The sequence below is a fragment of the Natrix helvetica genome, assembly GCF_964273705.1.
Source record: "Natrix helvetica genome assembly, chromosome: 2".
Lineage (NCBI taxonomy): Eukaryota > Metazoa > Chordata > Lepidosauria > Squamata > Natricidae > Natrix > Natrix helvetica.
Genome location: NC_138552.1, coordinates 18,813,266 through 18,831,643, shown reverse-complemented (window position 1 = coordinate 18,831,643; position 18,378 = coordinate 18,813,266). Strand labels below are relative to the sequence as shown.

Below are 18,378 nucleotides of genomic sequence, written 5' to 3'. Positions count from 1 at the left end.
TTTCTCTCACTGCTAAGAAATTTCTCCTTAGTTCTACAGATTCCTCACATCCTGGACATAAATTGTTTCAACGTCTACCCTCAAAACGAAGCTATAGGGCATTGCTATAGTTTAAAATAGTTCAATTCCCTTGTCTTTGTAAGAGCCCTTGAAATATTGGAAACACTGTTGTCCTGTCTCCCCTAATCCTTCTTTTCATTAGACTAGACATATCCAATTCCTGTAACTGTTCTTTGCAGTATCAGGCCAAACAACACTTTGTTGTTTTTTCCTACAACCTCTTGATCATCGGTCCTCACTTCTTCCTCTCCCCTGTGCAGAGCAATGGGGGAGGAAATAGATGCCTATCCTGGACATTTCAAAAGACTTTTGAAGACTTTCGAAGTCAGTGGGGGGGTTGCATGAAATTGGGTGTGTTTTTCCATTGTTGAAGTCAAAACCTTTACCTGCCGCCTGTTTATAGATAGTTCTCAACCTATGACCACAGCTGAGCCCAAAATTTCTGTTGCTAAGCAAGACAGTTGTTAAGTGAGTTTTGTCCCATTTATGACCTTTTTGATAACTGCAGTTAGTCAGTAACACAGTTGTTACTGGCTTCCCCATTGATTTTGCTTGTCAGAAGATCAAAAAAACGGGACCACATCATCCCGGGACATGGCAACCGTCATAAATACAAGCCAGATGCCAAGTGCCCAAATTTTGATTATGTGGCCATGGATGCTACAACGGTCATAAGTGTGAAAAATGGTCATAAGGCCCTTTTTTATTGCATCTTCAAACTGTGATTAAATGAATGGTTGTAAGTTGAGGATTAGTTGTACTCACCAGCTGACTGTAATATTAACGTGTATACTTTTTGATTTAAATCTACCATTTCTTTTCGTTTGTAAACTTATTGAAAATGATACAAAGTAGTTCATTAATGGCATCCACTGAGATAAATCAGCCAGTTTTAGATTTTTCAAAGCAATCACTCAGACAAGACTGTAAACCTAAGCTCCTTGGGAAGCCAATTCTTTGAATAGTTTTTGGAACTTCTTTTGACATCTAGACCCTCAATGCTCTCCTGATCTCAAGACATTGGCTCAACAAAGGGAGAAAGCGGGTTGGACTAGAAGACCTCCAAGGTCCCTTCCAACTCTACTATTGTATTATTGTATTATATTAGCAGAATAACAGAGTTTGAAGGAATATTGGAGGTTTTCTAGCCCAGGGGTCTCCAACCTTGGCAACTTTAAGACTTGTGGACTTCAACTCCCAGAATTCCTTAGCCAGCTGTCTCTTGAGTTACACTCCTGGGACCTCATGGTCGTAACTCATGATAGTCATAAATCAGGTCATCAAGCCTATTTTAGCAATCTTTTTTTGTTGTGGTCTTTAAGCGAACCAAAGGTTTGCCATAGGCCAGTTTTAGCAATAGTCATAGCGCTTAGACTTATATACCGCTTCACAATGCTTTTACAGTCCTCTCTAAGAAGTTTAGAGAGTCAGCCTATTGCCCTCAACAGTCTGGGTCCTCATTTACCGACTTGGGAAGGTTGGAAAGCTGAGTTAACCCTGAGCCATGAGAATCAAACTGCCAAATTGCAGGCAGTCGGCAGGCAGCAGAAGTAGCCCGCAGTACTGCATGCTAACCACTGCGCCACTGCAGCTCAGTTTTGCCCAAAACCTGAGATAAATGTCATTTTCAGCAAAACTGCCATAAAATGTGGTTATGCGTTTGTGGGACACTGCAAATGGCTATACATATGGTTCAATTGCTAAGCACCCAAAGTGCAGTCCTGTAATTGGGGAGGGGCAGGGGAAGCTGCTGGAACTTCCAATGCAAGGTGTAAGTACTTCTGTACTTAGGTAAGAAGGTCTGTCATATGTAAGTCAAGGAGTATCTATGGTTTATCTAATTCAGTAACTTGTCATTTTAGTTTAGTAGCACTTCTCCAAGGTCTTGGACAAGCCATTTATCTACTCATGCCAGTACATACAAATCTGGCCAGTGGTGAAATTCAATTTTTTTTACTACCGGTTTTGTGGGCGTGCTTGGTGGGTGTGGTAGGGGAAGGATACTGCAAAATCTCCAGTCCCACCCCACTCCAGGGGAAGGATATTGCAAAATCCCCATTTCCTCCCCACTCCAGGGGATGGATACTGCAAAATCCCCATTCCGTCCCCACTCCAGGGGAAGGATACTGCAAAATCCCCATTCCCTCCCCACTCCAGGGGAAGGATACTGCAAAATCCCTATTCCCTCCCCATTCCGGGGGAAGGATACTGCAAAATTCCCATTCCCTCTCCACTCCAGGGAAAGGATACTGCAAAATCCCTATTCCCGCCCCACTCCAGGTGAAGGATACTGCAAAATCCCTATTCCCTCTCCATTCCAGGGGAAGGATACTGCAAAATCCCTATTCCCTCCCCACTCCAGGGGAAGGATACTGCAAAATCCCCATTCCCTCTCCATTCCGGGGGAAGGATACTGCAAAATATCCATTCCCACCACTCTGGGGCCAGCTAGAGGTGGTATTTGCTGGTTGTCCGAATTACTCAAAATTTCCGCTTCCAGAACCTGCTGAATTTCACCCCTGCTGTAGGCCCTAGGTTTGCAAGCTTCTTCCTTGTCTATGGAGATTCTCAGTCATCCAGGCCATAGTTGTCCCAAAGGTTCTTTCCCCCCCCCCCCCAAGAATGCAAATGACCAGCTGTCTGTAAGAAGTGTGGCCTTCAGCTCCCAGAATTCCCCAGCCAGGGATGAGAAATACTGCTATAGATAGCATTTCTGAGAGTGACCTCAGCTCACTCACTGGAAATCTTAAACTGCTGGAGGAAGTGCCTCTGATCTTTAGATGAGATAAGGCTCACCAACACACATGGATAATGCCAGATCGTCTTGAGTTACCAGAGAAATGTTGCAGTTAACCTCACATGTGGTATTTCCTTCAACGTCTGAATATATAACTCTTGTGTCACAAATTGCATTTGTGCTTAGATTAAACTAGATATCACTAGAAGGTTTCGTTTGGGCTTGCTTTCTTTGATGCTGATTATCTATATAGAGCTTTTTGGGAGGGAGTGGGCAGGGTAGTAAAGCCAGACATTTGGCCCAAGCCACAGTTCAAAAGTTTCCGGGAGAGGAAGATGTCATTCAGACATTTGCAGGTTGCGAAGACAATTTTGGAAGAGCTTACAAGTGTTTTCTGTTATTTTCCTTCACTCAAAGCCATGGTGGTCCTGCTGCTTGGGGAAATTGGCAGCCATTAAACTATGCTTTAAAAAAGGGGCCTGAACTTTTTGCTCCCATCATACAGTTTCCTAAATGCTTTTCTCCCCCCCACCTCCCAGTTTTCAAACTGCACATCTGGGGCAGCAGCTGAGTTTCAACCTGCTAAAGGCGTGAAAAACACATGCCTTGGCATGGATGTAAGAACATTCCTCAACTACTTTATAATCAGCAAATATTATTATAGATTGTTCCCCCAACTCAGAACTTCCCTTATTGTTAACTCCCCACTGTCAATTCCCTCTTTGGTAGATAGGCAGCATCAGCCAGGAAAGATAAACGCAGACGACTTAATTTGAAATGGCATACATTTCATGTTAGACTTTGGCAGCTACTTCAACTGAAAGTAATTCTTCCAACTCACAGAGCCTCATTAACAAGATTTATTGAGCTAGGAAAGAGGAGGATTATTGGAATTTCATCAGCTAAATGATTACTTACGCAGAATTTAATCTAACTCTGAAATATTCTCACAGTGGAGATTGACGCCGTTTCTTCTTAATATCTTTCTCGTAAAGTTGTAACAAAAGTAGTTTTCTTTGCATGTAATGGAAACTCTTGCTGCTGTTTACTAAGCTGTCTCTAGAACTTTTATCGATCTGTGAATTATCTTTACAATTGGCAGGTGTTCATTTGCTCATGGTGAGGAGAGTTTTACTGCCTAGCTAAAAACGATCTCTTGTTGCATGGGATGACACAACAGAATAAGGATGTTATATCTGTGTGATTCTTTAACCCTTCTGTAATATCAAACTGCTACAATTACATTAACAGCACCAACAGAATTCCACATAACTTTATCTCTTATTATCTACTTGTACCTGTTTTGTTACTACATAGGGGTTAAATAGGGAGGATTAGTAGCAGAGTATTTATTAATGTATAATTTATATTTCTAAGGCCACTCCATTCCAACATTTTTCAAAAGCCTTCTATCAGAATTGGTTATGGTGCAATCTTCTATAGGTGGCACGTTCTATTGGGATCTTGTCACTCTGCACTTGGAGATGATTCTGGATCACCTTAGCTGATGGTGATTGCACATCTGTGCAAGAGGGATGCTAATGCTACCTAGCATGTGCTTTCAATGTTTTTTGTAGGTTTGATATAAAAGAAAGAACCCACAATAATGGCTGTTGAAAAAGAAGAAATAAATTGTACATGTGACAGAGAAGTCAAGTGTACTGGACAGCTGTGAATCTTTTCTAAGTTTCATAGACTATTCTTTCTTACTATAATAACAGAAATACAGTTGGAAGGGACCTCAGAAGTCTTCTAGTTCAGGCAGGAAACCCTATACCATTTCAGATCAATGGTTGTCCAATCTCTTCTTAAAAACCTTCAGTGCTGGTGCACCCACCACTTCTGGAGGCAAGGCCATTCCACTCATTAATTGATCGTTCTAACTGTCTGGAAATGTCTCCTTAGTTCTAGGTTTCTTCATTCCTTGATTAGTTTCCATCCATTGCTTCATGTCCTGCCTTCAGGTGCTTTGCAGAATAGATTGACCCCCCCTTTTCCTTGTGGCAGCCCCTTAGATATTGGAACTCTGCTATCATGTTGTAATAATAGATAGATTTGAATACAAATACGATTGAGCATTCTTTCAGGAAGGAAGGAATCTGATTAAACCTTTCCTGCAGTTCTGTTTTTAATGCGAAATGGTCCACAAGCTTCTTGTTTTACTCCTAGAGGAACATAATAATAAAGCCTGCGTGTTTTAGATTTAAGCCGGTTTTCCCCACATTCTCTTTCTCACTTGCAGTCTTCTCAGATTGTATCCTGCCCCATACATCCCTTCGGCCGATTCGCTCACACAGAGAGGGACTCCTCCGGGTGCCGTCCACTAGGCTGTGCCAGCGGGCGACGCCTAGGGGAAGGGCCTTCTCTGTGATGGGCCCGACCCTCTGGAATGACCTTCCCCCCGACATTAGAAAGACTACGGATCTCCGCTCCTTCCATCAGAAACTTAAAACCCACCTGTTCCAGCTAGCTGGCTTGGCCTAATTCCACCTTTCCCACCTCAGTTTTATTTCTAAATTTTATGATTGGTTTTATGGTCTGTTTTTAACTTTTATAAATTCGTACAGGGGTTGTTTAATCTGATTTTTAGCTATCTATACGATTGTTTGTATGGTTTTTTAAATTTATTCCTGTACACCGCCCCGAGTCCCTCCAGGGAGAGGGGGCAGTCTAGAAATCTAATAAATTATTATTATTATTATTATTATTATTATTATTATTATTATTATTATTATTATTATTTTGGGTTAAGGAGGAAAAGTCAAAACATGTACATAGAATATAAATGATGGCGTTACTTGATGTCTAGTTTGGATTAGTTACTAGAGCGGCTGACTTTGAAAGACAGTCAATTCCAGCACGGGTCATAAGTGTCTCAGAGTCCAGAGATCACTTGGTTGTGTTTGCTCTAGGAAACAGGACAAGGTCTCTTTCATAATTGGCACAATTCTCTGATCTCCCCCCCCCCTACTTTTGCAATAAATGAATGCTTCAAATTCTTGACTCTTGAGAATATTTGATCAAACACCAATTGCTGCTAGAGGAATTCTGGATAGACAGCAGTGATGTCTTGGCAGATGTTTTTTTCCCCATCCCTGTTGCTTTCCGTGATCCTTGTTCTGATTTAACATATCTCAAAGATTGACTCATTTATTTGTTTTATCTGACAATAAAAAACAAGAGCACATCTCGAACTTAAGTTCAAGTAAACTTAAAAGTAAAAGTTGAAATTGACTTGCATTTTTAGCAAAATGATGAATGTTTTCACGTGCAGCAGAGACGCATATCCTAGAATTGCAGCCGAAGAACCCTTAATAGTTGTATAGAAGAAAGAATTGCAGTGGGCATAACTCTCGTGCAAGCAACATTTGCCGAAATGTTTTATAATAGAGTTAAGAAAGGTCAAGGACGGTGCCTCCTTTTTGCACCTGGCGTGCTGTTTTTTCCCCCCCTACTGAAGTAGATAAGGAGCACATTTATTTGAAGCTGAAAGTAGACACAACAATCGATCGGTGTGTTTTTAAAAAGTAAACTGCATCGGGCAAATAACTAATTAGGCAATTTAATTCCTTTTGTGCCACATTCCTGAAGAAAATCCCTCTTCTGAATTTGATTCTTCTATTTGGCAGTTTCTTCTTCCTTGTTCCTGAGGTCTTCAGCCAAAAATATTGTTTGTCAGTGATGAAAAGCTTACTGTTTTTTTGGGGGGGAAAGAGAGAATTCAAATGGCTCTATCCAACTTTGAAAGTGCTCAGTGGGTTGTGCTGCCTCCTATAGGGTGAATGAAATTGCTTACATAATCATTATTACTTTTTTTTATACCTGCTCCTCCATCTGACTTGATAATAATATTTCCAAATCATTTCCTCTTTTTCTTGGGGAATTAAGTGGGCTGTGTTAATTAGATTTTTTTTTAAAAAATATCTTCCTTAAGAGATTGGTGTGCAGTGAGTATTTTCCTAGTAAATTGACTAGCTCTGCTGGCTGGGGAATTCTGGGAGTTGAAGTCCACAAGTCTTAAAGTTGCCAAGTTTGGACACCCCTGAAATAGACAGTTTCCTATTAAGTGCTTTTTTTAAGATTTGCAATTAAAGAAGAGGATAAATTCCATGTACAGTACATTATTGCTTCGTTTCCTTCCTTCCTTCCTTCCTTCCTTCCTTCCTTCCTTCCTTCCTTCCTTCCTTCCTTCCTTCCTTCCTTCCTTCTTCCCTCCCTCCCTCCCTTCCTCCCCTTTTTTGTCAGCTTCTCTCCACTTAATGGAATTTGCCTTTTAAAAATGTAATCTAGTCCTTAAAGATTAACTATAAAGTCTTTCCACATGAAGAATGTGTGCCAAATAGGAGTTGCATTAGACTTCAATAAGTCCCCAAAATCAACAATATTTATGAGAGTTCAAGTGATTTTGAACTCTACAAGGTTACTTTTTCAAAATTAGCCTTTTCTTTTTTTCGGTCTCTCAAATATGGGAGGAACCTGCTGGATTCTCCTCTGTTATTTGAGCTTTAGATACTCTAGGGCAGGGGTGTCCAAACTTGGGAACTTTAAGACTTATGGACTTCAACTCCCAGAATTCCCCAGCCGGGAGTTGAAGTCCACAAGTCTTAAAGTTCCCAAGTTTGGACACTCCTGCTCTAGGGAGAATGTTTCCTTGACTGCGAGGACACTCTTCCAAATGAAATGTAAGCTTAGATCTCACTGTTATGGCTCTCAACTTGTTTGACTTTACCTTATGGACACTCTTGCCTCCTTTTTTTGTTTTGCATTCCCTGTTAGCAGCCCAGAGAAGAAAAGAGAGGCCACAAACTCAAACCAGTACTGTGAATTTCCATCCTTTCTTCAATGCAAACCATATTTCATGGGACAGAGGTTTGGTTATTAGAGGTCTGCCTGTCTCCAAGCATCTCTGCCCATCCCACTATATCCATGATGGCGAACCAATGGCACATGTGCCCGAAGTAGCATGTGGAGCCATGTCGCCTGGCACGTGCGACATCGCCTATTCCTCTTCTGGATTTCGAGCATGCATGCATGCATCCGCACCGATCAGCTGACATGCGTGCTGGAAACCGGAAGAGCTGGTCTTCTGTTTTCCAGCATGAGCATGCGCGCCAGCCAGCTGATCGGCGTGGGCGCATACGCGGCAGTAACTGGAAGACTTGCATGTGCGTGCCAAAAATACATTTGCTAGTGTGCGCATGACCCCTGGTTGCAACCCAGAAGAGTGTGTGCATGCGAGAAGTTCTCCCTTTTCAGCACTCACTCGGTGCCAAAAAGGTTCACCATCACTGCACTATATCCATCAAGACAGGTGCACGGTGGGCCCAATCAGTGTCATCTGTTGGGACCCAGGAAATGACTCTCACACAGCTCCTTTTTCTGGAACACAGCTGTCACCATGGAGGGTGTTCTGTAAATCCTTGAAAACCTGGCTTTGCTTCAGGCCTGGGGGTTAGAGTGGTTGCTGAGTCCCTGTGACGTTTTGGGAGCATTGTGTTATTCCAGATGTCCATCGTCTGTTCAATCCTTATTTAGGATTTTTAATATGTAAGCCAGCCAGAGGTGTTTGAAATCAGGCAGGCTCCAAATCCAATCCAATGAATAAACGTTAGTTTTCTGCTTTCCCTTTTGTATGGAACTTTGTAACGACTGTTTGTACTTAGCAGAATTGAAGGTCACTTACCAATCACCTCCCAACTGTTTCTGAAGGTTTGGGAAATAGAAAAGGGGGCAATATGGAAAAGCCCTATTGCAGATAAATGCATTATTACACTTTTGGTGTACATTGTACTCTTATACTGTATATTCCCCACAATATCTGTTCTAAGTTGCTCGCTCGCTCTCACGTTGGAAGCACCAAGGCCCTTGTGGGTTGAAAGATTAGCAGGTGACATCACCATTGCTCTGGAGACGCCTGGTTAGGGCCTCCCTTCATGTCCCCCTTTAACTTGCCCACCAGAGTCGTACCCATCTCACTACTCGCAGTTGCCAGCTTTCAAACTGCTGGGTCAGCAGGAGTTGGAGCGAATGACGGGAGTTCGCCCCGTCACGCAGCAGCACTCGGGTCTCCAATGTGAGCTTGCTGTTTGTTAACCCAGCTTCCTAACCACATGAGCTACCACACTCCTATTCTAAGTTACAGTCTATGAAGTGAGGAGCCGTGGTTTTTCAATCCCAGGAGGTCCTGGAAATGCTATTCTCCATCAGGTGAGCTTCAGATGCACCACAACAAACTCTCTTACATTGCTACATTGTGTGTTGAGACCATAGACAGCCACAATAGAATGATCTTTTGAAAAGAAGTTGCTGTTAAAAAGAAGTAATGAACCAAGTCTTCCCTATAAAGCTCTACTTGCAGACTGTAAAATATTTCAATTACAACAGGGATGGGTAAGTCAATTTCAGGACTTTACGTTCCGCAGATCGTTGGTAGGCCAACCTGTTTCAGAAATTAAGAGAGGAAGTGGCTGGGGATGGGAATCACTACAGTATGCACACCTTGCAAATGAGCCCCAAGTCTGTTCCTAGTGTTTTAAAATCATGAACTGATGTTGCATTGGTTGAGTAGAACTTTGGACATTTCCTCTACTTAAGAGATCTTCTGCCTTGATTTATAAATCACTTGTTAATCATTTGTGCAACTTTGCTGCATTCGAATTATAACCAACTCCAGAGACTGGCTTCTGGAATTAGTGTGGGTGAAATCATAAAGCTCCCTTTAATGTGTTCCTTTGTCCAGCCAAGACATCCAGCTTTCTTTATCTCCTATTCAGATATATGAACTATGCATGCCTGCCTGCCTTTATGTCTGTTGCTCAGGGAAGTTAGTCTCATTAGCCTTTCTGTTTTTAATTGCCCAAAGAATATGGCAATTAGCTTTCCTTTTTCTTTTTATGCTACTTTCTCTTTCTGTTGGGGTTGCTCCAAAATGGACATACATTTGAAAAGAGGGACAGAAAAGAATTCTGTAAAAAAAAAAAAAAAAAGCAAGCGGAAGTGGAAAGGGTACCCCACCAGTTTGGCATAGAAGACAGGCCTATTCATTGAAACTAGCTGCTCCCATTCTCTCCGAATCTACAGATGGCCAGCAAACAGGACAAGCAAGCATTGCTACCCAGGGACAACAGCTACACAGCTGGATTCCTTGTAGCACAGCATTGCCGGGATTTCTCGCAAACACAAGGCTATTTATATGCTTTTTTTTTTTTTTGCACTTGTATTGGAAAGGGACATTTCATTAACTCATGCCATTGACTGAAAGAGCCATGAAAATGTGGACATACATGTGCACACACAGGGCAGCCTTTAGAAAATAAGCTACAGGATGGAATTGTTCTACCATTCGAAGTCCTGCCAAGAATAAGTTTCTAGCCTCTGTAGGAGGGTAGAGAACTAGGGGCAGCCAACTCAGGGGACAAAAACACTTCTCTTTTCCCCTCTTGCAAAAGAGTTTCTGTTCTGTTTATGATTGTTGGAAGAAATGTCCTTCTGGGTTCAGCTCCAAGTGGGGAAAAAGACACTGGAAGCATAGAGGCTGCTTGGAGAGATGGTTTAATGGTGGACAGGACCACATGGCTTGAGGTCCTGAACAGAAAAGGGGGATCACATGCTTCCAGATGTTGGGTGAAGAAGAAAAGAGAAAGAAGGGCTGGAAGTTCCTGGCTTTATACTCTCTGTTTCCTGTTCCTGTGTAAGAAATGTATTCTGATTGGTTGTCAGACTCCCATAGGGCCATGCAGGGGCAACTCTTTAGGTTGTGCTTTGAGTCCAAGTTTGGTTGAGCATTGCTTCTTCCCAGGTGCCCTGTGGTGAGATGGGTAAAGGGCTAATACTATCATGCCTTAATCCCATCAACCTAAAGCTGAATGGGGAACCCTTTGTTATGTAGAATAGACTGGTGTGGGCCTTTTAATGTCCCATTAAGAAAAGTGGGGGCTATTAAGAGTGAGTCTGTTTCCTGCCTAAAAACATGTTTCTCCATTTCTGATCCAGGGAAATATAATGTTCTGCCTTCTTAATATTTCCCAGGATATTTCATTTTTCTAGCAGAGGGGTGGGTTTTAACTTCCTACATGATAGAACTATTTAAACAGTTTAATAAACATTTGTTTATTCCCAATTTGTGAGCAATGACGGCGTATTTGGATAGCACTTTCTCAGATCCTCAACAGGAAAAGGGATACAGTGAGTTGGTGGATTATGTATATACAGTATATATAGGGTAATTATTATACAAAAAGAGAAAGGAAACATCTCAGATTGTCCCATCTATTCTAGGTCAGACCATAGCTTCTGCCACATTCAATTTTGTATGACTTTGCTGGCAGAAATATATGTTCCCCTAGTCTGTGTGGAAATAGATAGACTAAAGCTAAAACTAAAAGATAAAGGAGATACAGAATACTATGCTACACGGAATGGTTAGAAACATGAGATAGAAGTTGGAATGCGAAAGAATCAGGTTAGGTGGACATGGGAAGAGATACTATGTATGTATTATAATGTAGGTATTAAAATGATAGATAAGTTGACATTCTAGAATATGATGCTCAAAAATAAATGTACAACACTAGCACTGTTTAAAATAGTATATGTGTTTTTACCTTTGTTTCATGTCAAGTGGAATGCCAGGACAAATACAGCCCAGGTTCAAATCCCAGTAAGGGTATGGCTAGTTGATGAGAGCTAATTAATAATAATAATAATAATAATAATAATAATAATAATAATAATAATAATAATAATAATAATAATAATAATAATAAATAATAAAATATTTATTTCTTAGCCGCACCCTCTCCCGAAGGACTCGGGGCGGCGTACAATAAAACATATAAAGTACATATCTAGACAGGACATACATATAACAAAGACATATAATAAGACGTGTACAAGGAGGAGGTGGGCTGTTGGATAAAAACAATTAAAATCACAATGTTTAAAAACCCCTAAATAAATAAATACAATTAAATTACATAAATAAAAACCCGTCAGGAGCGATATAGTTAGATCATGGTTGAGCCAGGTCAGCTACTTGGAATAGGTGGGTCTTGAGCTTTACACGGAAGGAGCGGAGGTCAGAGGTAGTCCTAATATCCGGGGGGGAGGTCATTCCACAGGGCTGGGCCCGCCACAGAGAAGGCTCTACTCCTAGGCGCCGCCCCTCGGCACTGTCTGGTGGACGGCACCTGGAGGAGACCCTCTCTGTGCGAGCGGATTGGTCGCAGGGATGTATGGGGCAGAATACGATCCCGCAAGTAACTAGGTCCTGAGCCATGGAGCGCTTTAAAGATCGTTATCAAAACCTTGAAACGCACCCGATAGACCACAGGAAGCCAGTGCAGCTCGCGCAGGAGCGGTGTCACATGGGAGTACCTAGTACTCCCCATAACTACCCGCGCGGCTGCGTTCTGGACCAACTGTAGCCTCTGAGTGCATTTCAAGGGAAGCCCCATGTAGAGAGCGTTACAGTAGTCCAGGCGAGACATCACCAGCGCATGAGTGACTGTGCGTAAGGCGTCCTGGTCCAGTAGGGGGCGCAATTGGCGCACCAGGCGGACCTGGTGGAACGCCCCCCTTGCCACGGCTGTCACATGGTCATCCATGGACAGCCGGGCATCCAAGAGGACGCCCAAATTGCGCGCCCGCTCCACGGGGGCGAGTTGAACGCCCCCGATGGCCAAAGATGGAATTAATTGGCTGAACCGGGGAGCCGGCACCCACAGCCACTCCGTCTTGGAAGGGTTGAGTTTGAGTCGGTTGTCATCCATCCAGACCCGTACGGCTTCCACACACCGGGACATCACTTCGACGGCCTCGTTGGGGTAGTTCGGGGTGGAAATGTACAGCTGAGTATAGCTCGAAATAGATCTATACTAGTCTCCCTTTATTTATTTATTAGTACAAATACAACACATATAGACCCGAATACAACAAGACCAGCATACCTACACCCGTGAAAATCTACGAAAACATGTATATAAACGCCTAGCCGACAAAGACCACCTGAAAACTGAATTACACACTCTCACAAACGTATTAATCTCCAATGGATTCCAAAGAAAAGCAATTACCAACCTAATCCAAAGGGAGACTCCCACAAAAAACTGAGACACAGAACAGTACAACAGCATCACCCTCCTCCCTTACATCAAAGGCACCACAGATAAAATTAGCAAAATTCTCCACAAGCACAATAGCAAGACAGCCTTCAATACTGACCAAAAAATAGCCAACATCTTAAGAAACCCCAAAGACAAAGTCCAGCTAGAAAACCAAGGAGTCTATGAAATACCATGCAAAATCTGCCCTGTAACATACATAGGACAAACGAACAGGAGAATAAATGCACGCATTGCAAAACACAAGAATGCAGTAAGAAAAAAAGAAAAAACTCCCTCCCTTTTCCAGCACCTTAAAGCTACAGGACATGAAATTAATTTTGAAGGAACCAAATTAATCTCCAAAACTGAACACTTCAACAAGACAATAATTATGGAAGCTATTGAAATAGAGAAACAACCCCACAACATGAATAAACGTGATGATGCTTCCCGCCTGCCAGACATCTGGAAACAAGCCCTATCAACAAACGAGCCCCACCCACCACCCAGGCCGTTGCAACACAAAACAACAACGGACACAGAGCCAGCACCAATCTACCAGTCATGATACAGCCACACAGCCAATCAATCCACTTACTGAAACAACGCCAGCACTCCACCACCACCCCCGCCCACCAAGATTTATAGAAAGATGGCAGCTCCGATCACACTTTAAACCGAAAACACCAACCTGAGGATGGCGAGTGAGACCTCGCCGAAACGTTGCCAAAACAATCTCAATCTTACATGGGAAAAGATCCGAATACAACAAGACCAGCAAATATATATAAGCTGAGGAGCTATGTTGGTTTATTGTTGAGGACAATCAGCAGAATAGTAAGTTCCTTTTCATGAGTCCTGTTTATCAGCCAGTATCTGCTGCTGGATTCAAACTAATTTAAATTTCTCCATCGCTATCATATCATAAAGATCATTCTAGAATTCATACATATCTTGCAGAATTCCATAGGCATACAGTAAATCTGCTCTATTTTATCAAAATATAATCAGATTGAGATTTCTTCTCCAACATTTTTCAGGTATCTTCACAAAAGTTAGCACTTAATATTGCTGTAAGAGAAAATCATATTGAAATAACCGCTTGACGATTTCATTTGAAGCCTATGCATTCTCAGTCCTTACATGCAAATGCAAAGCTTTAAAACTGCATTATAAGAATTATGGGAATATTGTAATCAAAAGCACACTTTGTATACATACACAATCATGCTATTAGGGGATTATGAAGCTCAGCTCAAAACTGAATTCAATACTATAATGAAGATCCCTAAACACTTATTAAGCACAAATGACAAATGATATTTACTGGATCTATCTTTTTTACTCAATATGATACTGACACATATATTTCCACTAAGAAAAAGACAATCCAGTTTTGTTTTACTGTTTTCTAAAAGGTACTTGTATAATTTAGCCCAATTTTTGTTCTGCATTTATTAACCACTGTGTGCAGCAGCTTCTGTAACAAGCCATGATGATAATCAAAATACCGGTATGTTCTTCATAATGCCACATAAGAGCAATAGCACTTAGACTTATATACCACTTCACAGTGCTTTACAGCCCTCTCTAAGCGGTTTACAGAGTCAGCATCTTGCCCCCAACAATTTGCGTCCTTATTTTACCCACCTTGGAAGGATGGAAGGCTTAGTCAACCTTGAGCCAGTGAGATTTGAACTGCCAAATTGCAGGCAGTCAGCAGAAGTAGCCTGCAGTACTGCACTCGAACTACTGCGCCACCGTGGCTCATAAGCTACCTGAGAGACCATCTGCTTCCAATCATGTCTGCCTGTCCCATATGTTCCAGCAGAGTTGATGGGCTCCAGGATTCCTCCATTTAATGTTGCCGTCTTGTGGGGACTAGCAAGTGTGTATCCTCTGTTGTTGGCCCCAGCCTCTGAAAGTGGTCCAAAAAGCTTAGAAAACCTATCTTCGGATCTATGCTTGGGGGTTCATATTTGTTATTTGTTTAATGGGTCTTATTTTGTTTTTTTGGATTTTGTTACAAGAACATTTTAGTCCAGGCTGCTTTGATTTAATATTTTTAGCTGCTTTTATGTCTTTCTGACCTGCGTGTACCACCCAGCGTCCACTGGAGTTGGGCAGCTAATAAATTGAAATGAACGAGCAAATAAATAAATAAATAATACCATCATGCAAATTTGGGGATATCTTATCAGGTACACAGGTCATGTCATTTCGGGCTGATCTCATAACATGCATATTATCATTTCCTCACTTGCTCCTTCTAGGGATGTCTGTGAAGATGCATAAAAATTAAGATTTTGCTGAACTTACGGGCCAAATCACCGATGAAATGTTGTTCTGCTTCTAGGTGAACATGTTTGTTGAAGGTTTCCATGATGCTTTAGTTCTCTATGTTCTGGCTTTACGGGAAGTTCTGAAGAATGGCTTCACAAAGAAAGATGGGGATAAGATTGTTCATCAGACATGGAACAGGACATACGAAGGTAATCCAGTCACATATTCCATGCTTTTTTATATAAATAGTTTTGTTTTAGTAAAAGCTGCCACTTTTTATCTTTGTTTCTTCATGGTAGAGATTAAGATTCCTGGGTTTTGTTGATCAAGCCTTCTAGAAAATTGAAATGAAAAGCCGATTGTTTCTGCTAATATTGTGAAAGAAGATTTTGTGATTGGTTGGTTGATTGATTGGTTTTGTTAGCCATTTTTAAAACATTTGTGTCATGCAAAATCTTAATGCTGGCAGCATAAAGTACAGGACCAGCGCAGGAGTTTAAACAATCAGTTCAGAAGCTTCAAGTACCCACCAAGTCACGGGGCTTAAAGAGAGAACAAAAGAGGTCAGAATGAAGTGGTTATCAGAGGAAAAATTCTAGATAACCTTAAGACAACAATCGGTTTCTATGGAAGGAAGTTTCTGTGAGAAGAAAACAGTCTGTAGGGTTACACAGATTGAAACCAATGCTTTGAATTGGCCATGGAAACAACCAAAACCCTGAGAGAGTTAAAATGGAGCACTTTAAAGAATAAAGCATAAGGATCTCTGAAATGCTTTGTTTAGATCAATGTTTTTCAAACTTGGCAACTTGAAAATGTATGGACTTCATGCTGGCTGGGGAATTCTGGATGTTGAAGTTCACACATCTTCAAGTTGCCAGGTTGGAAAAGTACTGATTTAAATAACCTTTACCCCTCAACCTTCTACCTTTTGTCCCCACTGTTCTGCCTGAAATGCTGTCTCCTGTATATAATTGCATCGTCTACCAAAAATAAAGTGAGTGGATAATATTATTTAATCAGAATATGTAGAGAGCTGCATAAACAGTGCAGCTTTTAAATATGGATTGCTTAGCTCCAATGTATCCATGTTAATAGCAGCACCAATATCAGTAGCAAGCAGCAGTATGTCCTTAATACAGATATTTAGAAACTCTTGATTCCCCTTTTCAAGTTTTGCCTGTTTGTCAATTGTTTTCCTGTTTGTTTATTAGCTTACCTCATTACATTAGTTCCTTTTATAATTTAGTTTTTTAATCTTAATAGCTAGGTTTGATTTTTAAAAATGCTCAGATCAGTGGTGAAACTCAATTTTTTTTTACTACCGGTTCTGTGGGCGTGGCTTGGTGGGCGTGGCAGGGGAAGGATACTGCAAAATCTCCATTCCCACCCCCTGTCTGGGGCCAGCCAGAGGTGGAATTTGCTGGTTCTCCAAACTACTCAAAATTTCTGCTACCGGTTCTCCAGAACCTGCTGGATTTCACCCCTGGCTCAGATGCGATTTACCTGTTAAGTTGTAATGTTACATTTTTTTGTATTAGATTTCAAAAACTTCATTGTGCATTTGGAAAGTAAGGCTACCATTTTTTTTCATTTCTAGTGTTTGTGCCTGATTATTAAAACAATCCCTTTAAGTCCTACAAGCCTTATAATATATAAATGTACACAAACCTTGATACGGACATCCACATAGAGCTGAACTTTATAAAATAAGCAGGACATTCCTGGTAAGACCAGCAGCCCTTGTCAAATTCACCCGTCAATATGTACTGGGCAGAATTACCAAGCTTTTCAGTGGAAGTACTTAAAGAAACGGAAATGTTTCCTTTAGATAAGAACCCAACAATGAGTTCAGAAACTGGAATGGCTTTGAAAAACATCATCAGCCATTTTCTCAGCTGCTGTTACTTTTTCTTTAGGAAGAGAGCATTAAAGGAAATGCTTTAGTAGAAGGGAAATATCAGATTGACAGTAGAATTGCAGTGAAATATCATTTCATCTGGTATGCATTTTGAAATGAACTTCCTATTCCACATTTCCTGGATGAGCAATTATGTAGACTGCTCAAAATTGGATAATGGGCTTTTTGGAACCCAAGTTATGAAAAGAAGTATGTAGTTTGGGTGAAATGGTCCATGAAAAGGAATTTTCTTTTTTACATGCAAAGCAGAGCACAATGTATATACAATTAAGCACATAGAAGTTTGGCATAGACTAATCTGTCTGCCTTTTATCTGGAAGGGGAAAGAAAATATCCCTTCTAAATCTTTAATTCAACATCCCTCATTCTGGCACCTTCTGGATATACTTGGAACTACAATTCTCATAATCCCCAGCAAGGAATTAAGAGGCATTTTCGTATGATGATATCTGGAAAATATCAGGTTACAAGTCAAGCCAAAAACTTGCATGTACTTTTCTCTGTAAACAAATTCAACTAATTCAGTGCCTCACATCACAAAGATTATAGCACACAGCAGATCCATTGGTTTCACTGAAAACTGCAATAGAGGAACACTTCACTAGCATATACACTACTTTAGGAATCAGTTAAGGATACAACCAGTGGTACTAATACAACTAGTGTAAAAGATTAGGTTGTTGGAGAAACAGGGAACTGTTTAGTCAAGTGTTTCTGGATATTTGCTATTCTTTACCTACTCCTTGACAGAGTCTCTGGAAGGAAAGAAGAGAGAAAGAACTATTCCCTGTTATTTCTAAAATACAAGTCTAAAATACAAGTCTACAAGTCAGTGTAAATTCCTGGTGACTGGCTGAATTACTTCCTGGAATTTTCTTAGCAACATTTTTCAGAAGTGTTTTGCCATTGCCTCCATCCTAGGGCTGAGAGTGTGTGCTGGTTCCATATTTAAGACGGGACTAGAACTCCTGGGCCCCTGGTTTCCAGCCGGGTGCCTTAACCATTATCCCAAATTGGCTCTCTAGTTCTACATATAGGGATCCTTAAAATTCATTTGACTTTAAGTAAGCAACAATGAGCATCCTGTGAGAAATGGGTTTTTTTCTGAGCAAGATTTTTCATTGTAAATTAATTCCCAACATAATTTTGTTGAAACTTTAATAGAGGTTTTTTCTTTAAAAAATGGTTAGGAAGACAACAAAGAATTCCAACATTGGGCAAGTACGTTTACTTTCCAATATGATCCCTATATGTAAGCTATTCAAAGCCATTTA

At 41.1% G+C, this 18,378-nt stretch overlaps 1 protein-coding gene across 2 annotated transcripts in view; it reads left to right on the top strand.

Moving 5' to 3' along the window:
- The window catches only part of NPR3 (natriuretic peptide receptor 3), an 85,893-nt gene that overhangs the window by 47,513 nt on the left and 20,002 nt on the right, over nt 1-18,378 (top strand). For both annotated transcript variants that reach the window (XM_081942598.1, XM_081942599.1), the window contains exon 4: nt 15,257-15,392. In XM_081942598.1, the coding sequence (XP_081798724.1) occupies nt 15,257-15,392 (136 nt within the window). The remainder of the gene's footprint in view (nt 1-15,256; nt 15,393-18,378) is intronic.